General features: G+C 42.2%; 1 protein-coding gene across 2 annotated transcripts in view; it reads right to left on the reverse strand.

The window, feature by feature from the left end:
* INPP5A (inositol polyphosphate-5-phosphatase A) overlaps positions 1–23,612 on the reverse strand; it is a 352,919-nt gene that overhangs the window by 262,593 nt on the left and 66,714 nt on the right. For both annotated transcript variants that reach the window (XM_060241377.1, XM_060241378.1), the window contains exon 2: positions 5,015–5,056. In XM_060241377.1, coding sequence (XP_060097360.1) covers positions 5,015–5,056 — 42 coding nt within the window. The remainder of the gene's footprint in view (positions 1–5,014; positions 5,057–23,612) is intronic.

Raw genomic sequence — 23,612 nt, forward strand, 5'->3', positions numbered from 1 at the left:
ATGCCACCCCAGGGAGAAAGGTGGGGAAGAAACTAACAAGAACTTTTCAGCTTCTTGAGCACTGAGAAGTTTTCATATAGGTTCACTTGAAAACAAGCAATCCCCCTACAAGCATTCTGAGGAAATCTAAGCTGTCTCTTCCACTTATTTAAACTGGCTCTAAGGTTGAGGTTCCCAACCTTTCTGAGCCTGCGGACACCTTTGGAATTCTGACATAGCTTGGTGGGCACATACACAAAATGGCTGCCACAAGAGCCAACCAGCTTATCTCCAGTCACACATAGTCTTGCACTGTGGTAGCAGCAGCAGCTGCCAAAGCAACATTTTTAAAAATCAAACAGTAGATATCAAAAAATTAAAAATCACATCTTCAGTGGTCAATCAGAGGCCTTGCTAGGCAAAACCCCAGCTGGCTCCCCCCATCCACATTCTAAAAACACTTGGCATGCACCAGGAAAGCTTTGGCACCATAAAGGCATGGCCGGCCCTGCCACTAGGCAAACTAGGCTATTGCCTAGGACACTGGCCTTCTGGAGGAAGCAAATTGGGCATCCCCATGTGACTCAGTGACATTATCAGTGCAGGGGGGGGGGCATCAGATGTTGGCCTTGCCTAGGGTGCCTGACAGTCTAGGGCCGGCCCTGCATGGAGGCGACCCCATTTTATTCAACCTCCCATAATCAGGAGCAGTGTGCTGGGTCAGATTTTTATAGTAAAAGGAACATTTGGATGAAGGGAGCTGAACTTTGCAGTGCCAACAGTTCATGCTCCATATCTCCCCTTCTCCACTCAAAGCATTCTTCCCCCAGTTGAGCTAGTATCAGAGCTTGGATGGGAAGAACAGTGTCTGAGTGAGCGATGCTTATTTACATACGTAAAACCATTGTATGCTGATTCTTGATACAGCTCACAGCAATAAAACCAAACCAAACACACAATTTAAAACATCATAACGATAACCATAAAGACAATCCAAACCAATAATAAAAACATACCTATAAAAACCTCCTAGGGCATAAAAGCATATCCATTGGAACAGTCTAAACAGATATTGATAGAACAATTCTCAGCTAGGAGCAGACAATAAAACAGCTAAAACAGATGGAATCCATAGGTTAAAAGCCTGGCTAAAGAGAAATAAATGTCTTGGTGCCAGGCAAGCCTCAACCGGGGCGTTCCAAAGGCAAGGTGCAACCACCAAAAAAGTCCTGTCTCGTGCTGCTTTACCTTCTGCACTCCCCATCTCATACTCTGCTTACTCTAAAAACAGGACAACCACCCCCTCTTTATATGCAACAGGAGTAGACACAGGCTTTGATAAATGGTTCTGCCACCACGGTGTCTAGTTTAATTCCCCTGAACTGCAGCATCAATATAAACTCAATGCAATGTTACTTGCACACAAATCCAGCACTCTGAGAGTTTTAGAAGAGACTTGGGCTGTGAATCTTAAAAGCACTCACACTGAGGCAACCACACTGAACAGTGCAATCCTAAGAACAGTTTCCTAGGAGTAAGCTCCATTTGGTAGATTTGGGTAGGATTCTGAACAAAGCTGCTTGGGGTGGCATGGCACTGAAATTCAGTATGGCTGGGGTGTTCATAGCTTTAAGATTTTTACTCTGCTTTGAGCCCCCCTCCTTTTTGCAAGTCTTTATTTAAATCCAGTTTCCCTGTTGATGCATATCCCTTTCCAATAAGTGTGATGATTATTTAAGAATCTTTTAGCTACTCTTTTTTCCATTAATTTCAACTTGTGCATAGTGTGTGTCAGACAAGGCTCTGGAAGACCCGGGTTGGAATCCCCACTCTGCCATGGGAAACTTGCTGGGTGACTTTGGGCCCATCACACAGTCTCAGTCAAATCCACCTCACAGCGTTGTGGTGAAGATAAAACAAAGGAGAGGATAATGACATAAACCACTCTGGATGCCCACCGGGGAGAGGTGGGGTATAAAAGAAGTAAAATAACATAAATGGTGATTATTTGGCATACTTTGAGGTAAACTTGAATAAAACCTGTGTTTTCAAAAGAAATAAGAGTACTCTCAGGAAAAGCATTTTGAGGATCAAGGAACACAATATTTCTCTATTGGTAGAAAATACAGTAACAACAACAAGAAGAGTAGGTTTTCATACCCCGCTTTTCTCTACCCTAAGGAGTCTCAAAACAGCTTACAATCACCTTCCCTTCCTGTCCCTAAAACAGGCAACTTGTGAGGCAGGTGAGGCCGAGAGAGTTCTAAGAGAACTGTGACTGGCCCAAGGTCACCTAGCAGGCTTCAGGTGGGGGAGTAGGGAATCAAACCAAGTTCTCCGGATTACCCCAGGCTGGCTCTCAACAAGAAGATTATTGTGAATTGAAAAGGAGATTAAGTAAGGAAGGTAGGGCAGACTTGCACAACCAGTGACTCATCAAGCTGGATGCCCAAGCAGGAAGCAGTGAACAGGAGAAACAGCACTCCTGATGGGCAGCCATATATGGTCATCCTTGGCTTGATAGCAGGCTCACAACTGGGCAGGCCTGACATTATCAGGATATCAGGGCACCAGCAGCTACCAACGCAAGGTAAATTACACATTGTTTGCTGCCATCATTTTAGATTGCCCAGCTCTAGTTCCTTTTGTTCAAGACAGCACAGTTATCAGAATGAATCACTACTGCAGTCTCCACCCAGGGAATACTATAAAAGAACCCACCAAGAAGAATGCAGGATGCACTGTGTGTTTCTGTAGCTTTGTTTTTTTGCTGCTGCCCACAGTTTATGTTAACAGCAAAAAATGGAAACAGGAATTTGCAATGCATTCCAAAGCAAAACTACCCTTTTAAGTGTATCAAAGCCAGTGGTCTTGGAAGGGTATAAACCTTACTTAGAATGGCACTGTGAGTTTAACATGGTAGAATCTCAAACCACTTGTTTTAAAAAACAAAACAAAACACACACATGAAAATTCATTAGATCTGGAGTAAGATATAATGAAGAGAAGCCCAGCTCTGTGTCAAGAATACTGTACTGGTATCATGTCAAGGTGATTCATAGTGGAATCCTATACAGAGTCACTCATGTCTAAATCCACCGCACGGCAAATACCCTTACTAAGTAGTAAACACCACGGAATTCAGCAGCAATTTACTTCCAAAGGTACAGCTTGATGTTACAGCATCCATGAGTCTGACCCACAGACAATAACGCCACCCTATAGCTGAAATGGTCTAAGCTTAGTTGAAAAAAACGTCAGCGGCATCCATGGGTTGGAATCATGGATGGTGTAACTTTTAATCATGCCCCGAGTGTTCTAGAATTTGTTGCAGACGAATATCTGTTAAAATAGAGCCTGACCAACTGAACACATTGGGCTGTATTCAGACTAAAGTGGCAACTTCTGCATATCCCCCTTCCTGCTTCAGACTCCCTTTCACATGATTCCTTAGGGTCAGGAGAAACAGCACTTAATGGAAATCAGTAGTATACAGTGGGAGGAAGGATGCAGGAAAGTTCCATTTTGCCATCAGAAAATTCAGCCTGGATCCGACCTATCATGATAAGTTTATTTGACTAGCAAGAGAAAGTCAAAACCCTGAAGTTCTAGTGTACAACCGTAGCCAGTTAAGTACAAGCCTGTGTAAGTGGTGAACATCCTACCAAATCATTGCATTCAGGACTTCATGTAGCAGTCACCTTGGTAAACCAGAAAATGAGGATTCTGCATATTTCTTTAGTTCAGTATTTCCACAGGCATCTAAAGAAAAAGTGCTGCATTTCTCTTTGGAAGTTTGCATTTGTTGAATATTGCCAGTGGCAAGGGATGACAAGATTCTACTATTTCTGCGAAAGAATATGCTGCAGCCTCTCCTATTACTCATCTAGCATGCAAAGTATTTCACACAGGAGGAACAGAAAAACGGCAGCTTTGCCATTGGCATTCAAGAACATCTGCTTTTTGGATTTTTTTTTTTATTCTGAAAATGCATGTAGCATGGATCAAAGTCTATATACTCTTCAGAAAACCCCACTATGGGTCAACAGCATTCATGGGGTTCATCATCTGGAAATAGTTTGATGAGCAAGGCAGATAGAAGGAAAGCAGAGTCAGCCTGAAATCCTATGTATTTTTACCAGGAAGGAAATCCCACTGAGCTAAATGAAACTAATTTCAGAGTCAAGGTGCAAAAGATCAGGAAGTTCATGCAGTCACAGCACCAAAGGTGTGATGGTCTATGTTCAAATCCCCATTCAGCCAAACATGAACGTGCCATTATTTATCCATCTCAATTCTGCTCTCTTAAGGCAATAAGAAGAAAAGAGGTGGCATGGCTCAGTTAACAGAGCATCTGCTGTGCATAGAGAAGGACCCATGTTCAAGCCCTGGCATCTCCAGGGACAAGAATGAGGTAGCAGGCAATGTGAAAGACCTCGTCCTAAAGACCCTGAAGAGCTGCTGCCAGAGACTAAAGAATTCTGACTTTGATAGACCAATGCTACTATGACAGTGTAATGCAGTTTCACACATTCAGTTCTTGTGAAAACAAACCTGATAAAGTATAGTACAGATTAAAATTATATATATTAAAAAGCCCGCATTGTACAAACTGTCAGTGTTGGACTCTGATAGTCAGGAATGTTCAGCCTAGATTGAGAGACGGGAGTTTCAATTCCTACTTCGCCATAAAGCTCAGTAGTCTTTATGGACCCATCACAATCTCACATCGCAGCCTACTTCACAGAGTTGTTGGGGATAAAAACAGAAGGGGGAGGGGAACCAAACAAACTGCCCCAGAGGCCTCTCATGGAAAGGACTGACAAGACAAACAGTGCCTTGAGCTTCCTTCAAAGACACTGGCTAGCCTGAACATAAGCATACTTACCTGGGAGAAATTCCCCAGTGATTTCTATTAATCTTACTTACATAAACAGCAGCACTTTTGTTATTATTTCTTGCAAGGTTTTTAAAATGCCAATTGTGGCAATACTGAAAGCTTTTAAAATGCAATATAAAATAATTTTGACAGTACCTGATAAAATTCCCGAAGCCAATTCTTCTGCAAATTTTCTGGCTGGAAAGTAAAATAAAAATGAGTTAGACTATTACACAACACAATCAAAAAGAACAACCTCAAGAAGAATGTCCTTACTCAGCTAAGAAGAGAAACTGGTCTCAGTGCACAAGCTCACATGACACATGCAACACGCAACAGAAACAGAAACAGCATAAATGGGAGGGACTGTGGTTCAGTTGCAGAACATCTGCAGAATATCTGCTTTGCATACAGAAGGTCCCTGGTATAGGAACATATGAAGCTGCCTTATACTGAATCAGACCCTTGGTCCATCAAAGTCAGTATTGTCTTCTCAGACTGGCAGCGGCTCTCCAGGGTCTCAAGCTGAGGTTTTCCACACCTAGGTATTTGCCTGGACCCTTTTTTGGAGATGCCAGGGATTGAACCTGTGAATCTCCAGTGAAAAGAGCCTGGGGTAACAGACACTGAGGAAAGCCCCTTTTTTTTGCCTGCCACCCCAGAAAGCAGCTGCCAGCCACTCAGGTGATGCTGAGTGAGAAGGACTTTTGTCTGACTCTGTACAAGGTGACTTTGTACATTCAATCCTTTGACTTTTGATAACAGGACATAGTCAATACTCCATAATACTTCATAATCCACCCCCAGGCATTTGACGAAGCTGTTCCTATTACTGAAAGCTGGCATGCTGTACAAGCTTAAGTGATGGGCTCTGACCGAAGCGCAGCCTTGCAGGGCTGTTGTAAGGATGAAATGTAAAGCCACACACGCTGCCCTGAAGTCTTTGCTCTTTCTCCCAAGTGCAAATGTGAGGATTAAACAAATTGTTTTATATTTAGTGGTAACAAGCATGGTTACAGCCTGCAAATAGTTAAATTGAATTTCTACAAATCTTCTATGCTCCCATATATAATTGAGGAAGGGAGATGTTTGCGCATTGGCAGTGCAGTACCAATCCTATGCAGGTCTATTCATAAGGAAGTCGCACTATTTTCAATTGGTCTTACTCCCAGGGGAAAATCTGTACAATTACGCTGATAAAAAAACCACAGATGTCAGTCTTCCCCCACCCTACCCCATCCCATCCCCTGCTTGCTTTTAATAGTTCCAAACCAATCACTGGAACAACCAGCCTTTAAACTAGTAATCCCTTTTCCTACGTACTTGCACTGACTTTAAAGCTCTTAACTCTGTGCTTATGTTCATAAACCAAACTTGTACCAATATATACACATATTAAGCCACTTTAATTTCAAACCTCTCCAAAACCATCCCAAGCACTCTGCCTTAAATGGTTCGTGGATCAGGGTATATATCTACAAATCATAAGTCATACAGAAATATATACAAAGAGCTGACCTTTTTTTCCTTGCCAGACATTTTTTGGCTTTTACCATGTGTTCTCATAAAACAGTATTATAAATGCCACAGAGGCTAATTGGGCTTGCAAAAGAGTTTGAACTGGAAAGTAGAAAAAGCTATTATTGCTGCCGAGTTTACATAACTGCACATATCCTTTCTATTAAAAATGACTACAGAAACGCAGCATCCTTGCCTATTTTATCCATGTTACGAACGTACACGTATCCCTCCAGCCACATCCTCCTTTGGTGGGAAACAGGACAAACACAGCAAATACAAAGCATCATTGAAAACAAGGGGATCTACTGTCAGACAGGTAACTCAGAGCTGGAGAGAATATTCCACAAGTGAGGGGCCACTATATAAAAGGCTAACTAGATTCAAGACCTTACAGACCAATGAGATATTCTGGGTGTAAGCTTTTGAGAGTCAAAGCTGCCTTCATCAGATACAGGTTGAAACTGAGATCTGTCTCCTTATATCCTAGAAAGAAGGTGGGAGGGATGGTGCAAAGAAGGAACTCAAGATGCAGAGGTACAATGTACATTGTTATCAGCTTGAATAGAGCCAGGCCTCAGATTCAGCAGGAGCTCACAGGAGCACAGCTTCTGAACTTTTCTGACGACCCCCTCTTCCTCCCCACCTATCTTGCCCATTGAATAGTAGGTGCAACTGCATAATAATCCCTGGATTAGGAGAGTGGGCAGCCAGCCAGCCACCAGGAGCTTTGCCACACCCCCTAGTAGCCCTCATTAACCCCAGTAGAAGCCCATGCCACCTTTTCTCCTCTTCTTATATGATTTTGGGTGGCGGGTGACATGTTGGCCCTTTGACGAGGGGCGGAGTGGCCCAGGAGAGCCCCAGGTGAGCGAGGCCTGCTTGGGCTGGCTGGATCTCCTTTCTTGCATCAGGTTGCTTTTGGCTGGGGGGGCATATACTAATGAGTTATGCTAATGAGCTCCACCACCTATTTTTGTACAAAACAACCCCTGATCAGAGCAGAGGAGAAATGTTTAGCGGCAGAAAGTTGGCATATGTTATCAGATAAGAATCCTGTGTCTCTACTCCACCCTGGGGAGTCCATTGTTCTGAACTTGTGAAAGAATTCAAGTTCATCAATCTTATATTGTAAGCTCTCCATGAAGCTTCTCTGTTTGAAAACTGCCCACTCTTAGATCAGCAGTGGAAAGGGCCGTCTCTACTGCAAACACCCACTTTACTTCTTAGGATGGGCAAGTATACACAGAGAAGGGCCAAAGAGTGGAGTTCTTGGAAAGGCCTATACCATGCATATACATGTGGATGACTATAACATATCAGACTACTGATAGGCACCATTGTTAAGTGTTCTGCATTATCCTAACATCGCCCTTCTCCAATTATAAAAAGTAATCTCTCAGATAATAGGAGTTGGGAATGACCTTCCTCTGCCTGAAGCTCAAGAGCGCTATCAGCAGTCACAGTAAGCAATACTGAACTCAGCAGACCAGTAGCTCTTTAGACCCCACAGGAATTATGTGTGTTGAAATCCAAATGCATAGAGGGAGAGCAGGTACACCTTCCAAGTCCACAGGCCCCACTAGCCTATCAAGCACAACAGCAGGCTTGTGAGCATGGTGCACACTTGAAACAACAGTGTTCCCAATCAGGGGGAAGGAGCGACTGTGCGTACACTTCCTAGGCATGTATGCTCACAAACCTGAGAACACATGTAGGCATTTGTTCCCACTCCCTTTCAGCATTTTTATATATTTTCTTTTTAATATGATGTTGTTTAAATTGCTAATGTTTTTAAACTGTTGTTAGCTACCCTGAGCCTGTTGGGAGAGAGTGGGTGATGATGGATGGATGGATGGATGGATGGATGGATGGATGGATGGATGGATGGATGGATGGATGGGCGGGCGTATGGAAGACTAATCTAAAAGTAGCAATGGGCATTCATATATTATGCTCTCAGAGCCTTTTTTTTAAGTGTGTGGAGAGAAGGTAAAATTCTTTGAGATGAACTGCATATCAAAAACACTGCAGGATACTAATCTCTAATAATTTAACATCCAAATTAGGAGACGTTATTGCATTATTTTAAGCCGTGGACATCTATGTTTTCAGTGTGACTACAACAGCAGTTTTACATTTCCAGAAAAGATTGACACTGTAATGTTTAGCCTCATGCTGCATTTGGAAACTAAACAGAAAATGATGAGATCAGTTTGGGACACTTTCAATTTTGTTTTTTGTTTTTTTGTTTTTTTAAAGTTCTCCAGTTGTCAGATGAACTGCAACTTTTTTGTGGGAAATGAATACGGCAGAATGAGCTTGTAACAGAAACAGGAAGTTGACTTTTAGTTACTGGAATACGGATTAACAAGTCTCTGATGTACAACCAAAGTGAGGAGCGGCTTATGGCTGAGTCAGTCTTTTAAAGCTGCTTGTGCAGGAAAAAGTGAAGAACACCAGAGAACCCAGAAAATAAATTTATAGACAAGAAAGGCAGTCAGTCAGCAGTGTTATGAAAAGGGCTAACTGCACTATAAAATACTTTATGGCAGCTGTTTTATAGGTGACCAATAATTCCAGCATTACCTAAGGAGAGAAGGGGGAGAGAAGACATCCAGTTCCCATTTCCAACTGCCAGTTTGGTGACTTGCTTATCTTGGTTTGGTGATTGCAAATATAACACAGAACTACATTCTGGAATATTATGCAGAAAATTGAAGCCACTGCAACAGGTTTTTTGGCTTTTAAAAATGTAAAATGACTGATGCCCATTATTGCTTCAAATATTTCTATGTATAAAAGGATTAAAAGGTAAAAGTCCCCTGTGCAAGTCCCCTGTGCAAGCACCAGTCGTTTCCAACTCTGGGGTGACGTTGCTTTCACAACATTTTCACAGCAGACTTTTTATGGGGTGGTTTGCCATTGCCTTCCCCAGTCATCTACACTTTCCCCTCCAGCAAGCTGGGTACCCATTTTACCAAACTCAGAAAGATGGAAGGCTGAGTCAACCTCAAGCTGGCAACCTGAACCCAGCTTCCACCAGGATCAAACTCAGGTCATGAGCAGAGCTTAGGACTGCAGTACTGCAGCTTTACCACTCTGCGCCATGGGGCTCTTATAAAAGGATTACCATGAACCAAATTTTTACATATACAACTAAAACTGAAAAAGGACCAGAAATGCCAGCATCCATCTCCTCTTGGCACCAACCAGAACCCATCAAACATCATTTTGGGAGGGGGGATGGTGGAATCACACGCTCCTGCATGAGGAAATCATCTTTCTCTTCCTTTTCTCCTAACAAAGCCATCAAATTTACCTCTTAAATTCATTTCCAGAGGCACTCATCAGGCACTTGGACAATTTCTCAGTGAGGGCAGGGATGGTGTGGAACTTTCTTTATGCCAAACAAACTAGAGCAGGGGTGGCCAATGATAGCTCTCCAGATGTTTTTTGCCTACAACTCCCATCAGCCCCAGCCAGCATGGCCAATGGCTGGGGCTGATGGGAGTTGTAGGCAAAAAAACATCTGGAGAGCTACAATTGGCCACCCCTGAACTAGAGCAATTGTGTTTTCCCATTCATGGGTGCTGGTTTTCTGCAGCAGCACACTGCAATGAGCCTGAAGCTTGAAATTCAGGAGACAAGCATTTGTGGGTGACAGCAGCATCTACCAGTACCCGGAGGATGGGTTCACTGATGTCATTAGACACTGGAGGGTGGCACTGTCGCTCAGTGTTTAGGGTGTATGCAACGGAGACAAGAGGTTTGTGTGCATGCACATGCATGAGTGTGTGTAATGGAGACAAGAGGTGAGAGAGATGTCCTTATTTGACACATGTATAGGTATGCATTAAGGAAACTGTTGTCATCTCTCAAGCTCTAGTATTCTAATATGTAAAACAGGCAAATGTTTTCTAGATGCTTTGTTCCTTCATCATACAATGCACTTATGTGACTTGTTTAGATCACTTTCTTGAGGGATCTACACTGTGTATAGCTTATTTCCAACCATCTAGCTTTGGTACAGCTGAACTTGGATTGTGCTGTGATCTCTGGAATTGCTTGGTGACAAGGGACATGTAAACATAAGCAACAGCTGTTCAACTTCACCATGGTAAGCAGAGGATACCTAAGTATAGGTACATATAAATGCTGAGGCACCTTTTCCTGAGTGTTTGAATACGCTTTTAATGAGAGAGTGCAGAAATTAGTAGACATATTTTCATTTTATATAGAAAGAAAGAATATTGCCTGCACCTGTCCTTATTTTATTGAGGACATCACCACAGGTGACAGACATGGAAGAACAGCGGTTCAAAAATAATATATAAATAAATAATAATTAGCATTTACTTAATGATTTTATATGTCAAATCACTTCATACATACATACATACATACATATGTAAGTGCTGTCAAGCTGCAGTTGACATATTGCAAGCCCAGCAAGAGGCTTCCAAGGCAAGTGAGAAGCAGTGGTGGTTTGCCATTTCCTTCTTCTGCAGTCTTCCTTGATGGTTTCCCATCCCAGCACTGACCTTGCTTAGCCTCCAAGATCTAATGAGATCAAGCTGCACCCTCCCTCAAAACACTTCACAGTCAGTAATCCTTACTCACTACTATGGAAGATATGTCAATATTATTACCTCAATAATAATATATTCCTGATGTTAGTATAGAGATGGGGGAGTGGGGAGTGCTAGGCTTCCATAAGAGTTGAGGGACAAATGGAGAGGATAACAGTCACCTTACCATTCAGAATATTTGTAGTCAAATGGTGTTGGAAAATGCTGCCAAGTTGCAGATGATTTATGGCTAGGGTTGCCAAGTCAAATTAAAGAAAAATCTGGGGTCTTTGGGGGCGGAGCCAGGAGACTTTGGGGGTGTAGCCAGGAGACATTGGGGGTGGAGCCAGGAACAAGGGTGTGACAGGCATAATTAAACTCCAAGGGAGTTCTGGCCATCACATTTAAAGGAACAGCACACCTTTTTAAATGCCTTTCTTCCATAGGAAATAATTAAGGATAGGGGCACCATCTTTTGGGGCTCATAGAATTGGACCCTCTGGTCCATTCGTTTTGAAACTTGGGGGGTATTTGGGGGAGAGGCACTAGATGCTATACTAAAAATTTGGTGCCTCTACCTCAAAAAATAGCCCCCCCCCAGAGCCCCCCAATACCCACGGATCAATTCCCTATTATTCCCTATGGGAATCATTCTCCATAGGGAATAATAGAGTGCCCAGTAGACATTTCCCTCCCCCCACGCTTTCTAAAGGGGAGGGAGGGCCTCCAAAATAGGGAATCCCCTGCCCCCTCCCTCTCTCACACACACAAATACTTACTAGATCTTCTTCCTGCAGAACTTTCCTTGCTGTGAAAACGAAAGCAAAAGAAAGGGAGGGGCCATTCTCCATGGAAACTGTTATTGACCCTTTCCAATGAAGCCCTTCCTGTTTCCTGTTTCCTGCACATCCTTAAAGGGGCACACATTTTACAAACAGATCAGAAGCTCTACAACATGATGCCTACACGTATGTTCTCTCCGCCCCCGCTTCTGGATTTTTGGAGAGCGGGGGAGAAGGCTGCAAATTCAGGGGTCCCCCCCCAGGGCGGGGGGGTTGGGGAGCCTACTTACAGCAACCCAGTAGGATTGTCAAGGCAAGAGACGTTCAGAGTTGGTTTGCCATTGTCTGCCTCTGCATAGCAAACCTGGACAACTTTGGTGGTCTCCCATCCAAATATAACCTGATCTGAACAGACTGGGCTAACTTGTACTATCCAAGTCATGACTATTAAAAGTCCTTTCTATCCTATTCTGGTCTGTAATACATGTCACCTATCTAAGGCATTTATCATTTTATACATTTTTTTGGCTCAAAATATTTACACTTGTCCACCTGCACAGACTGTGAAACAGAATATTGGGCTGTTCTCCAGTTGACATTCTGCTGGCAGAAGAGAGAGAAGTGACCTAGCCAGATTCCCACTTCAGTGTCCCCTAGGGTTGCCAAGTCCAATTCAAGAAGTATCTGGAGACTTTGGGGACAGAGTCAGGAGACTTTGGGGATGGAGCCAGGAGACATTGAGGGTGGAGCCAGGAACACGGGTGTGACAAGCATAACTGAACTCCAAGGGAGTTCTGGCCATCACATTTAAAGGGACAGCACACCTTTTTAAATGCCTTTCTTCCATAGGAAATAATGAAGGATAGGGGCACCATCTTTTGGGGCTCAATCGTTTTGAAACTTGGAGGGTATTTTGGGGGGAGGCACTAGATGCTATACTAAAAATTTGGTGCCTCTACCTCAAAACATAGCCCCCCCAGAGCCCCCAATACCTGCGGATCAATTCCCCATTATTTCCTATGGGAATCGTTCTCCATAGGGAATAATAGAGTGCCCAGTAGACATTTCCCTCCCCCCCACGCTTTCTAAAGCAGCGGGGGAGGGCCTCCAAACCAGGGAATCCCCTGCCCCCTCCCTCTCTCTCACACACAAATACTTACCGATCTTATTCCTGCAGAACTTTACTTGATCTGAAAATGGAAGCAAAACAAAGGGAGGGGCCGTTCTCCAAAGCCCTTCCTGTTTCCTGCTTCCTGCTCAGCCTTAAAGGCACATATTTTAAAAACGGACCTGCAGGAGCTCTAAAACTACATGGTGACTGTGGGGGGCGGGGCTTCCCCCGCCGGCCAGCTGGCTGGGGGCGGGGAGAAGCCTGTGAAAACGGGGGATCCCCCACTGGGACCTGGGGATTGGGAAGCCTAGTGTCCCCCTAACTCCCATGGCCACAAATACCAGCTTTTTGGTGCAGGTTGTTGTCAGAAGTGAAAGGGAAAGTGATTTGCTTTTGCAAATGGAAAGCTGCTAGATCAGTGCTTCTGCCAGTACTATCGCTACACTGACTTTGCCAGTGGAAAGTTGGAAGGATGGTAAGGAATAAGAGGAGAAGCATTTCCTCCTAGCTGTAGAACACCTTTGCTGAGGACTGCTTTTCCCCTCCTGTCTCAGGTAAAGTTCAGGCATGGCTAGAGGCTCTTTAGTAGGAAGAGAGGAAAGGAGTGAGGAGCATCTAGGGTTACCAAGTCCAACTCAAGAAATATCTGGAGACTTTGGGGGTGGAACCAGGAGAATTTGGGGGTGGAGCCAGAAGCAAGGGTGTGGCAAGCACAATTGAAATCCAGAAGGAATTCTGGCCGTCACATTTAAAGGGGCCACACTCCTTTTAAATGCCTTCCCTTTGTCCTTTAAGCTTCACTTCGTTATGCTTCACTGAGTAGCATTTTTGCTTAGGGCTGCTTTCCTCCTTCCAGTCTCACAGATGTGATAAAGCTTGAGAGTGAGCAGAGGGGCAAGTCAAAGCCCTCTCCGGCTTCAACCAAGCCAGTCAATGAATCCAGGGCTGCCTTGAGATATATTTGCTTTGATTTTCTTGGTTTGATGTACTCTGGCTTATTGATTTTTTTCCTTGAAAGACACTTTGGGTCCTTTTTTTGAAAACAGCTTAAATAAATACTTAAATAAAGCTCACTATTTTGACTCTGTTTCACAGACAGAGAGCTGAGGGAGAGAAAGACAAATTGCCCTAGATCACAAAGCACATGTTAGGAGTAGGACCAATCAAGATGGTTGAAGAGCACCAATGCCTCATGAAAACAGAAGAATCCCACCTCCAAATCCTTATCCACTGAGACACAATAACACAGATTGGGGAGGGGGAGGGAGAAGAGGCAGGGCTGGTGAATCTGTATAAAATTCTTGGATTCCATAGAGCAGGGGTGGCCAAACTATGGCTCCGGAGCCGCATGTGGCTCTTTCACAAATATTGTGCAGCTCTTGAAGCCCCCACCACCCTGTCATCCAGCCAGAAGAAGGCATTTGTCTCTTTAAGGGGCTGTTCAGATGCGCAGTATAATCAGTTGTCACTGCTGTTTCATACCAGATTAAAAGTGGCTGATCAGACAGCAACATCTGCCTCCTGGTATTAACTTGTAGTAGCCCCCCCCCCCCAACCAATCCTTCTCAGAACCGGAGTATTTTGTTACCTGCTCCTTTGGGGTGTTTTTTTTTAGTTCTCCGGTTTCACCTTGTAGTTTCCCCATCTGGATAGTTCTCGACCAACTTCTGGATGTCTGAAGGCTGTCCCAGAGCAAAAGGAGGTTCAGACATCTGGTTTACGGTCACAATTTTTTTTACTACTTAGCAATATGCGCATAACTGCATAACCACATAATGTTTTTACCTATGCACATGCACGCATATGCATAATGCATATAAAAATGGGGGGGGGGGAGAACTGCATGGTGCCGTCGTGTGGACGGCAGAAGACGTTTTCACCGCGGAGTGATTCGAATTGCAGTAGGGCAGTCTGATCAATAATATCCAGATCAAAGATACTCGGAACAGAACTGGGTCAGTTTAACACAGACTCAACACTCTGTGTGAACAGGGCCTAAATCACTTATCCAAGCCAAGCCAGCCAGCAGCTTAGATAATGCATTTAAAGTTAAAGTTGCTTCCTTTCCACCTCTCCTCCTTCCCCATCTACTTTCCTTCCTTCTCTCAAACATCGGACATTCATGTCTTGCGGCTCTCAAATGTCTGGCATTATTCTATGTGGCTCTTACATTAAGAAAGTTTGGCCATCCCTGCCATAGAGTTATTTATTTATTTAATTTACATCCTGCCCTCCCCACCGAAGGCAGGCTCAGGGCGGCTCACAGGTTGGGGTCAAACAATGACCAACAAGATAAAAACAGCAATAAAACATAAAACATAAAAACAATTATTAAAACAACAGTATCAACAGGTGCTAGTGCAATAGATGTTAGAGTTATGATGGCAGATATAGCAATTTCTAGCTTCCACTGCACAATTCTTGACTGCATTGTCCCTCCCCCCAAAATAATGCTCTCTTCAGTACCTAGAGATAATTAATTTTAAAGTACTGGCTAGTGGCCTTATAACTCTACACAGATCATTACCTGTGCAATATTTGAAAACATCCATAAGAATCTAAACTAAATTTTAACCTCCAAAAAATCACCAGGTGTCTTCACTGAATTTGTTCACCAGATGGCAGCAGGAAGACAATAAATATCGTGAAACAGCAACTGAGAATTAAAATGTCAAGTCTATACACAAAACAAACCACTGGATTTTATTTGTTCTAAAAGGTTGTTGAGAGATTTCCAACAATTCCATAGTTGAGGCAAGGGTCACTTCTTGCTTTGTCTCTGCAAGAGAAATGGAACTGACTGGGACTGGGGTAGAAAAAACACCAGCAAAGATCCTGGCTACAGTTCCTGGGAAATCAGACTTAAGTTTGAATGTCAGCAAATGAACCTGATAATGTCATTTTGTCCAACCCCTTCAAATTTCTGGAAGGGAGTTATTACTGGGCATGTACAAATACTCCTTGTAATAAATCTACTACTGTTGTTAGTTCTGTTTGTCCAGTAAGAGAGTTGATAGGCAGAGACACTGGATCTCACCAGGTAAATGTTTCACTCTCCAAACTCAAAATCTCATGCATTGCCTTCTTTATTTTTTTTTTAACTGCAGCAGAATGTATTTTATTTCCTGACTAACAATGTTTATCTAAAGATATGGGTGGACTTTTATTTCCTTGTTCAGCCTTGCACAAAGAAATACAATTTATGCACAACAATACACAATAAGACTACAATGGCAGGAGAAGTTGAAGGCAGTAGGAAAAGACCCACATAAGATGATTTGACTCAATCATGGAAGCAACGGCCCTCAGTTTGCTAGACCTGAGCAAGGGTGTTAATGATCAGACATTCTGGAGGTCATCACAAGTCAGAAGTCACTTGACAGCCCTTTTTAAAAAAATATGTATCTTCATCACAACAGGAAAAGAAAAATAATTCAATATAAAATAGGGCTATAAGAGTTTACAGGAGACTTCCAAATTAAAGAAAACACAATAAACACTTATTACAATAAATATGAGAACAGATGCAACAGCCACATACCATAAACAAGTGAAAATTCTTAATATTATATACCGTATTTTTCGCTCCATAAGACGCACCTGAGCATAAGACGCACCTAGTTTTTAGAGCTGTTTGTGTGAATTTAGAGGCATTTGTGTGAATTTTTTGCAGTATTCGCTCCTTAAGACGCACACACTTTTCCCTCCACTTTTTTGGGGGGGGAAAGTGAGTCTTATGGTGCAAAAAATACGGTAAATTTAATTATTAAGAAAAACAAAGGCAATGGTGTAAATATAGAAGAAACATTTTAGATATGTTAAAAGACCATTTAGTCTCTAGAATAGGAAACCACTTATCTAAAAGGTTAAAACATTCTGAACTATACTTTCTAGAAATAGTGTCGGCTATCAATTTTCAATAATTCCCATGCCTTAGCTCTCCACTGAGCTATAGATGAAATAGATGTAGATTTCCAGTGGAGGGCAATTAGCATTTTCACAGCTATTAATAATGAACTTGACAGCTCTTAACACACATACACACAAATCTCTGTATTACATTTTCCCAACTTCCTCCAGAGAGATGCACATAGCTCACCCTTCCATATTTATCTTTATAACAAGCCTGCATGGTAGATTAGGTTTAAAAAAAGATAAATTGGCCCCAGATAGGATTACCAGTTTACAGGTAGGCGCTGGAGATCTCTTGATATCACAATTGACCTCCAGATGGCACAGATCAGTCCCCCTAGAGAAAATGGCTGTTCTGAAGGGTGAAGTCTATGACATTATATCCCACCCCTTTCCAAACCCCACTCTCCCAAGGCTCCACCCCAGCATCTACACGTATTTCCCAACATGGAGTTGGCAACCCTAGTCCCGGATCACTCCAGATATTTCCCAACACAGAGTTGGCAACCCTAGTCCCGGATCACTCAGTGAGTTTCATGCTGAAGTAAGGATTTCAGCTTGGACCACCCAGTTCTATTCCAGTACATGAACCACCACACCACACCAGCACAATATCCATGGAAGAAATGGAAACTGCCATATGTTGTAGTCGATATAGTTCTTTCCCTCCTACTACAACATGGCCCTGACCAAGACAAGTAAAAACAGCAACCACTGTGTTTCAATCAGGCCTTATATGGCCCACTGAAGGTCTCTGGATCCTAAGGTTAGCTTATTCATTTTTTGTTTTATATTACTACATAATGCTGTAGGATTCAGACCACTTCAAGCCAAAGCTACCAGTCTCTCTCCCCAGACCCCCTCCTATTCCTTATTCCTCTGCCAGATTCTTTTTTCAACTCTCAAAGCGCGTGGAATCTCATAAAATAACAAGATACATGCACAGTTCAACACATCTACCACCCATTAAACATCATTTCAACCTTTTCCCTCGAATCCAGTTCCATCAAAGTTGGCTCTTTTTATATAAAGATTTTCATTTTAATTTGGAGTCTTCCTATTGCCTTTGCTTCCATCGTTGGAAAGGAACATAATACAGGAAGCTTGCAAAACACATGGGTACCACATGAGTTGGTAAACTGCTGAAAACAAAGAACTTTTCAAAATGAATGTACTCTTCCCGACAAAAATTGTGCTAGATATAATAAAAACAAAGAGCTGCAATTGGATCAAAGGGGATAGAACAGCCTGCTAAAACTGAGAGAAAATTTACTAGTTATCCCTTTAATGGCTTTAAAAAACTTGCTTCATAAAGGAAGTTTCGTACAAATATTTGTAATATCTCTGGTTGATGAAAGATTAAGAGACTGTTGGACAGCTGAACCAAAGGGCATTGTAGGCAATTAATGGCATATACAATATTAGAAGATGAGCAAGAAACACATCAAAACCTACACCAAAGGAAAAACAGACACAAATCTAACATCAAGAATTACAATACTGAGAAACTCATAGGAGAATACTTCAAGCTTCCAGGACATTTGATGGGTGACCTTAAAGTAGCTGTTTTATTCCAAAGGAACTTCAGGAACAGACTAGAAAGGGAAATTGCTGAGTTAACTTACAAGTTATTACAACACTCAGAACAATGGAACCAGCAGGACTTAACAAGGATTTTGATTTCTTATCTCACTTACATATTCTAACATCATTCAGTCTTCACATCTGAATTCTCACCAATCCACAAGATGGGTTATATATACTCTTTATTTTACTTTATTTCTTATTTGGGATAACAGACTGGAATAGTAGATTGTTATGTAATGAATTGTAAAATATAATGTAATTTGGAATGGTAGATTGGAGTGTATTTCTTTGGACTAGGGGCAGAGAAGTCACACTACACAGCTAATCACACCACCTCAAAGGATGCTGTACTGTTGCCTCCACACCTGAGCATGGTAGCAGTTACTCTCAGCATTCCATGGTTTAAAACGGCACATTTGCCCCTCAATCTCCAATTCTTATATATTTATTTCCTTTACTATGTCCCCCCTCGCCCAAATTAAGCTCAAACAAATGGTAATCATCTAAACTATGCTTGTTATTCCAGTTTGGTCCTTGCATCTGTTAAACACTTCTATTACATAGCCATGAAATTAAAAGACATTTGCTCCTTGGAAGGTCAGCTATGGCGAACCTAGGCAGCATAATAAAAAGTAGAGATATCACTCTGCCAGCGAAAGTCCGTATAGTCAAAGCTATGGTATTCCCAGTAGTAATGTATGGTTGTGAGAGTTGGACCATAAGGAAGGCCGATCACAGAAGAATAGATGCTTTCGAGCTGTGGTGCTGGAGAAGATTCTTGAGAGTCCCTTGGACTGCAAGAAGTTCAAATCAGTCAGTCCTAAGGGAAATCAACCCAGACTGTCCCCTGGAAGGTCAGATGCTGAAGCTGAAACTCAAATACTTTGGCCACCAAATGAGAAGGGAGCACTCACTGGAGAAAATCCTGATGCTGGGAAAGACAGAAAGCAAAAGAAGAAGGGGACGGCAAAAGATGAGATGGCTGGACAGTGTTACTGATGTAACTAACATGAATTTGAGCAGACTTCAAAGGATGGTGGAAGACAGGAGGGCCTGGCATGGGGTCACAAAGAGTCGGACATGACTGTGCAACTGAACCACAACAAAATTTGCTGTTCACCCTCTACCTATGTGTGTGTAGACTGGTAACTATCATTTCAATGTATCTGAAAAAGCGTGGTTTTATTATATCTTGAATAAAACTTTGTTGGTCTTAGAGGTGCCAATGGACTCAGGCTTTGTTCTGCTGCTGCAAACCAACATGACTGCCCATCTGAATCTATTGCAAAACCCTGTAAACATAAATGCAACTCTCACTGCTCCCTTTACATGCAGGAAGCAGAAGATACAGTACTCACTTGGACTCACTATGTACAGGGCCCAAGGCAGAGCGATGTCTGAACATATGGTACTTTCCTATGGACAACACAAAGCCAGTTTTGCACAGTATGGGACACTTTAGGCCTGGTTTTGCACCAATGGTCACAGTTTAGACTTAGGGAGGAAACTCCCAATCCAGCCATGGGTCTGTCGTTGTGATGCATTAGTGATGAGGATGACCAACCATGGGCCCACTGCACCATGAAGCTGGCTTAGAGGGCACTGTCTGATTGACATAAACTGCCTCTAACTCACATGAGTTATTTAAAGCCAAAATACTACCGCAGCAACCTGCCCATCTGACCACATCCTATGATCTGCCATGGCAACCTACTCATCTTTCCACATCTTGCAAACTTCCTTCTTACCTCCCTTGAGTTCACACACTTTTTATTCCTTTTTCATCTAGGTGAACTCCCCTCTCCCTCCATCAAGCTAAAGTCTGCATTAGTGTTTTTGGCTAGTTTAAATCACATTTTCCCCACCACAGCAAATTATTTGTTTGAAACTAAGCATGGTTCCAAATGCAAGTGAGATGCAATGCTAGCTTTGAAAATTGGGGGGGGGGGGGTAATAGTGCAAGAGAAAGGAGAGCATAATAAATGCACATAAGAACCTATGAAGCATTTCCAACCAGACATTTTAAGGTACCAAACACTATGCTTTTGTGACCTACAGGCTCTGATTCTGAGTTTGCTGTGTGCAACAGAATAATCCATAATGATGTTTCTAACAAGAAACATGAAAGGTCTGGTACTCTGGTGAAATTACAAAATAGAATTAAAGAGAGAAAGCAGCAATGAAACACTAACAACCATTTTTATCACCATCTTTCCTTCTGTGAACAATACCTATGTTCTAGCTTCTAAATTAGTATTTTCACAAGTCTCTCCTGAATTCTACAGACGGATAATGTTCTGGCCAGGAACACTAGCTCAAAGAAAAAACCCTCAAACCATTCATTAGCAGTGGAAAATTACAATGTATCTCCAAGTTACTGGCAAAAGAACTGGCTTATAAAAATGGGATGAAACAGAAATAGCCAGCATTAAAAAGCTATCCATCACAAATGCAAGTAACATAATGGAAAAATCTATTTAATTAGACTACTAATATATGGCAAAATTATGTGGTGATATGAAAAACACTGAAACAGATATAGTAAAATGTCAGCACAGTGAGAAGCAGAGTGCAGAGGAAGAATAAGAGTTATTAAAATAAAAGCTGTTTTCAAATTTGGATTGAAAATTTAAATATACTGTTTGAATTTGAACCAGCAAGAGACTGCTGAAAATCTTAAAACTTTAATGAGGTGTTCATCATCAGTGGACTTCACCACGCCCAACCTGAATCAAAACTGAGCTCAGAACATTTGAACTACTTCATAAAACTAGGAAATGGCTTGGCTTTTTTCAAGTCCATTATTTTGTTCAGAATTAATATGAATGACATCCCTTCTTTTTCCCTCTCTCTGGTATTCTTCCCCTGCACAATATTAAACATCAGAAACCTTGAGGAGTACATTTCCCAAGTGCCTTCTAACATCTCTAGTACCACAACACAGCACCGGAAGTACTAGGACAGTGGCTGACAGAGATGATAGATAAAATTCTCTTCCCACTTGATATCTGGTTGGTTGCCAGCATCATTAGGTGCAGAGGCTATCAAAAATGTAAATTTTGGGGGAGGGAAAGGGGTGTAAAACCCACAACAAAGACAAATTGGGGGCTGCTCTGCTCACCTTCTTGATGAAAGCACACCTTAATGCTCATATTCAGAGTCCAGAGGGAAAGGAATTTTGGAGGCATCCACACATCCATGTGGAAAATGCCATAGTTTTGAAAAGAACGTGTCTGCTGCTGCCCCCTATAAAGTTGCTCCAAGGATCTGGGCACCCTTAGGAATGGCATGGGATGCAATGTAAGGCACTACAACTTGAGCAGGAAGTGTCTTTTGCTTGCACAAGGTCAGTGTGTGGACCAAACCAAATTGAAATTTTCCATGTGCGCTGTTAGGTGCTAAGAGCTCATACCGTGAAATACATATATATCAATATACCTCCAGGCATCAGGTAAGAATTTTCAAAACAAAATAGAGATGTACGTAATTATTTCCCCATTTTTGGACTAAGAGAAAACAGAAGATTTAACAGGGGAATCCTAAATGAATCCTACACCCTTCTAAGTCCAGTATATTGTTTAACTACACTTTTAAAATATATTATAGATATAGTTATAGATATAGATAGACAGGCACCCATATAGTGTTTTTAAAAAGGCCTAACACTCACAAAGGCAACTTAATGTTGCAAAAACAAGTTTGATCAGGTTCTTCAGAATATCTTAAAAATTGTTTTGGGGGGGGGGGGGGTCCGGTGAGAAATCTGTAAAATATGAAGTTTGGATCCTATGCAGCACAAGCAGGGCTCTGCTGCATAAATGGCATTTTTCCTGCTTCTTGCTGCAGTCTTCTGTGACCCCTGAAATTGTTCCCCATGAGTAAGTGGTACATCTATGGGGGGTTATTTTTATTTATTTACCTATACGTACAATTTCTGTTTTTCACTGAGATTTAAATCAGGTTGATGGAGTTTGTTGAAAGAGGGCTGCAGTGAGGGGACTATTAGCAAAAATTGTCTGTTCCCTCTTCCAGGAGTACAAGTGCCTAGCACAATGGAGGCTAGGGAATAAGCTTGAGACTGCTTACTCCTAAATCAGGTTAACTGGAGCTTCCCTTCCCAAGAGGTGCACACCTGTACCAGATATAGACAAAGCTTTGACAATAGGAATAGAAGAAGACAAAGACAAAGATGAAGAAGACAAAAGAAAGGAAAGGAAAGGAAAGGAAAGGAAAGGAAAGGAAAGGAAAGGAAAGGAAAGGAAAGGAAAGGAAAACAGAGAAGACAAAGAGGAAGAGGAGGAGGAGAATGGATTTATACCCTGCCTCTTCACTAGAGCCTCAGAGCAGCTCTGCTTCGCTTCCTCTCCCTACAATAGACACCATCCTGTGAGGTAGGTTGCAGCTGAGAGCCAATATTCGAAGATGTTAAAAGAAACAAACCACACCTATAACACAGAAAGTCAAAAGGGCAGAGATAAGGAAGATATGCAAAGAGGAAAGGAACACGCCTTGAGAGAGAATAATGTTTGGAATCTACTAACCAAGATTTACTTTGGAAAATGGGGCAAGTGTAGACCTATCAATGCAAAACAGCTCTGTTAGGATTTCCAGGTTTCATGCTGAGGACAAGTCAGTATACTATGGCTTTTAAATTTTCAAAGGTCATCTCCTATTTTAACAACAGTCACGCAGCTCAGTCCATAAACAAGACAAAAGCCAGAACATTTGAATTCATGAGATTTAAAAACTTAAGCCAAACACACATTTGTTTTGACACAAGCCACATTAACTTTGAAGGAATTCATTTCTGCTTGGAGTTACAACCTAACAGGCCAATCCTACTGTACACTTTGACGACAGCTGTGGAAAAATATTCCACTAAAGCTAAAAGATGCCCCATGGAAGACAAGTGAGGCCTGCACTTCTACTCCTCCAGACATTTAGGAGAATGCAGCTCTATTCCCAATGCATCACACTGCAGAGGGATCCCAACACCAGCTTGGGAAATCCCTTGGAGATCCTGCCAAATTTCCTTCTGTCTCCAAGTTCTGCATGACAGAATTTAGAGACAGAAGGAAACTTAGCAGGAATCTGATACCATAGATCTGCACTACAAAGTTGTCATTTTCTCCAGGAAAACTGATCTCTTTAGTCTAAAGAAATTCCTGGATAACTCCAAGCATCACCAGAAGGTTGGTAACCCTAAGAGAGGCCATTCTCATAGGTATCAGGATATATCAGAATAGTTAAGGATAGCCCAGTCTCCTCCTTCT

This window comes from Heteronotia binoei, chromosome 6 (assembly GCF_032191835.1).
Source record: "Heteronotia binoei isolate CCM8104 ecotype False Entrance Well chromosome 6, APGP_CSIRO_Hbin_v1, whole genome shotgun sequence".
Taxonomy (NCBI): domain Eukaryota; kingdom Metazoa; phylum Chordata; class Lepidosauria; order Squamata; family Gekkonidae; genus Heteronotia; species Heteronotia binoei.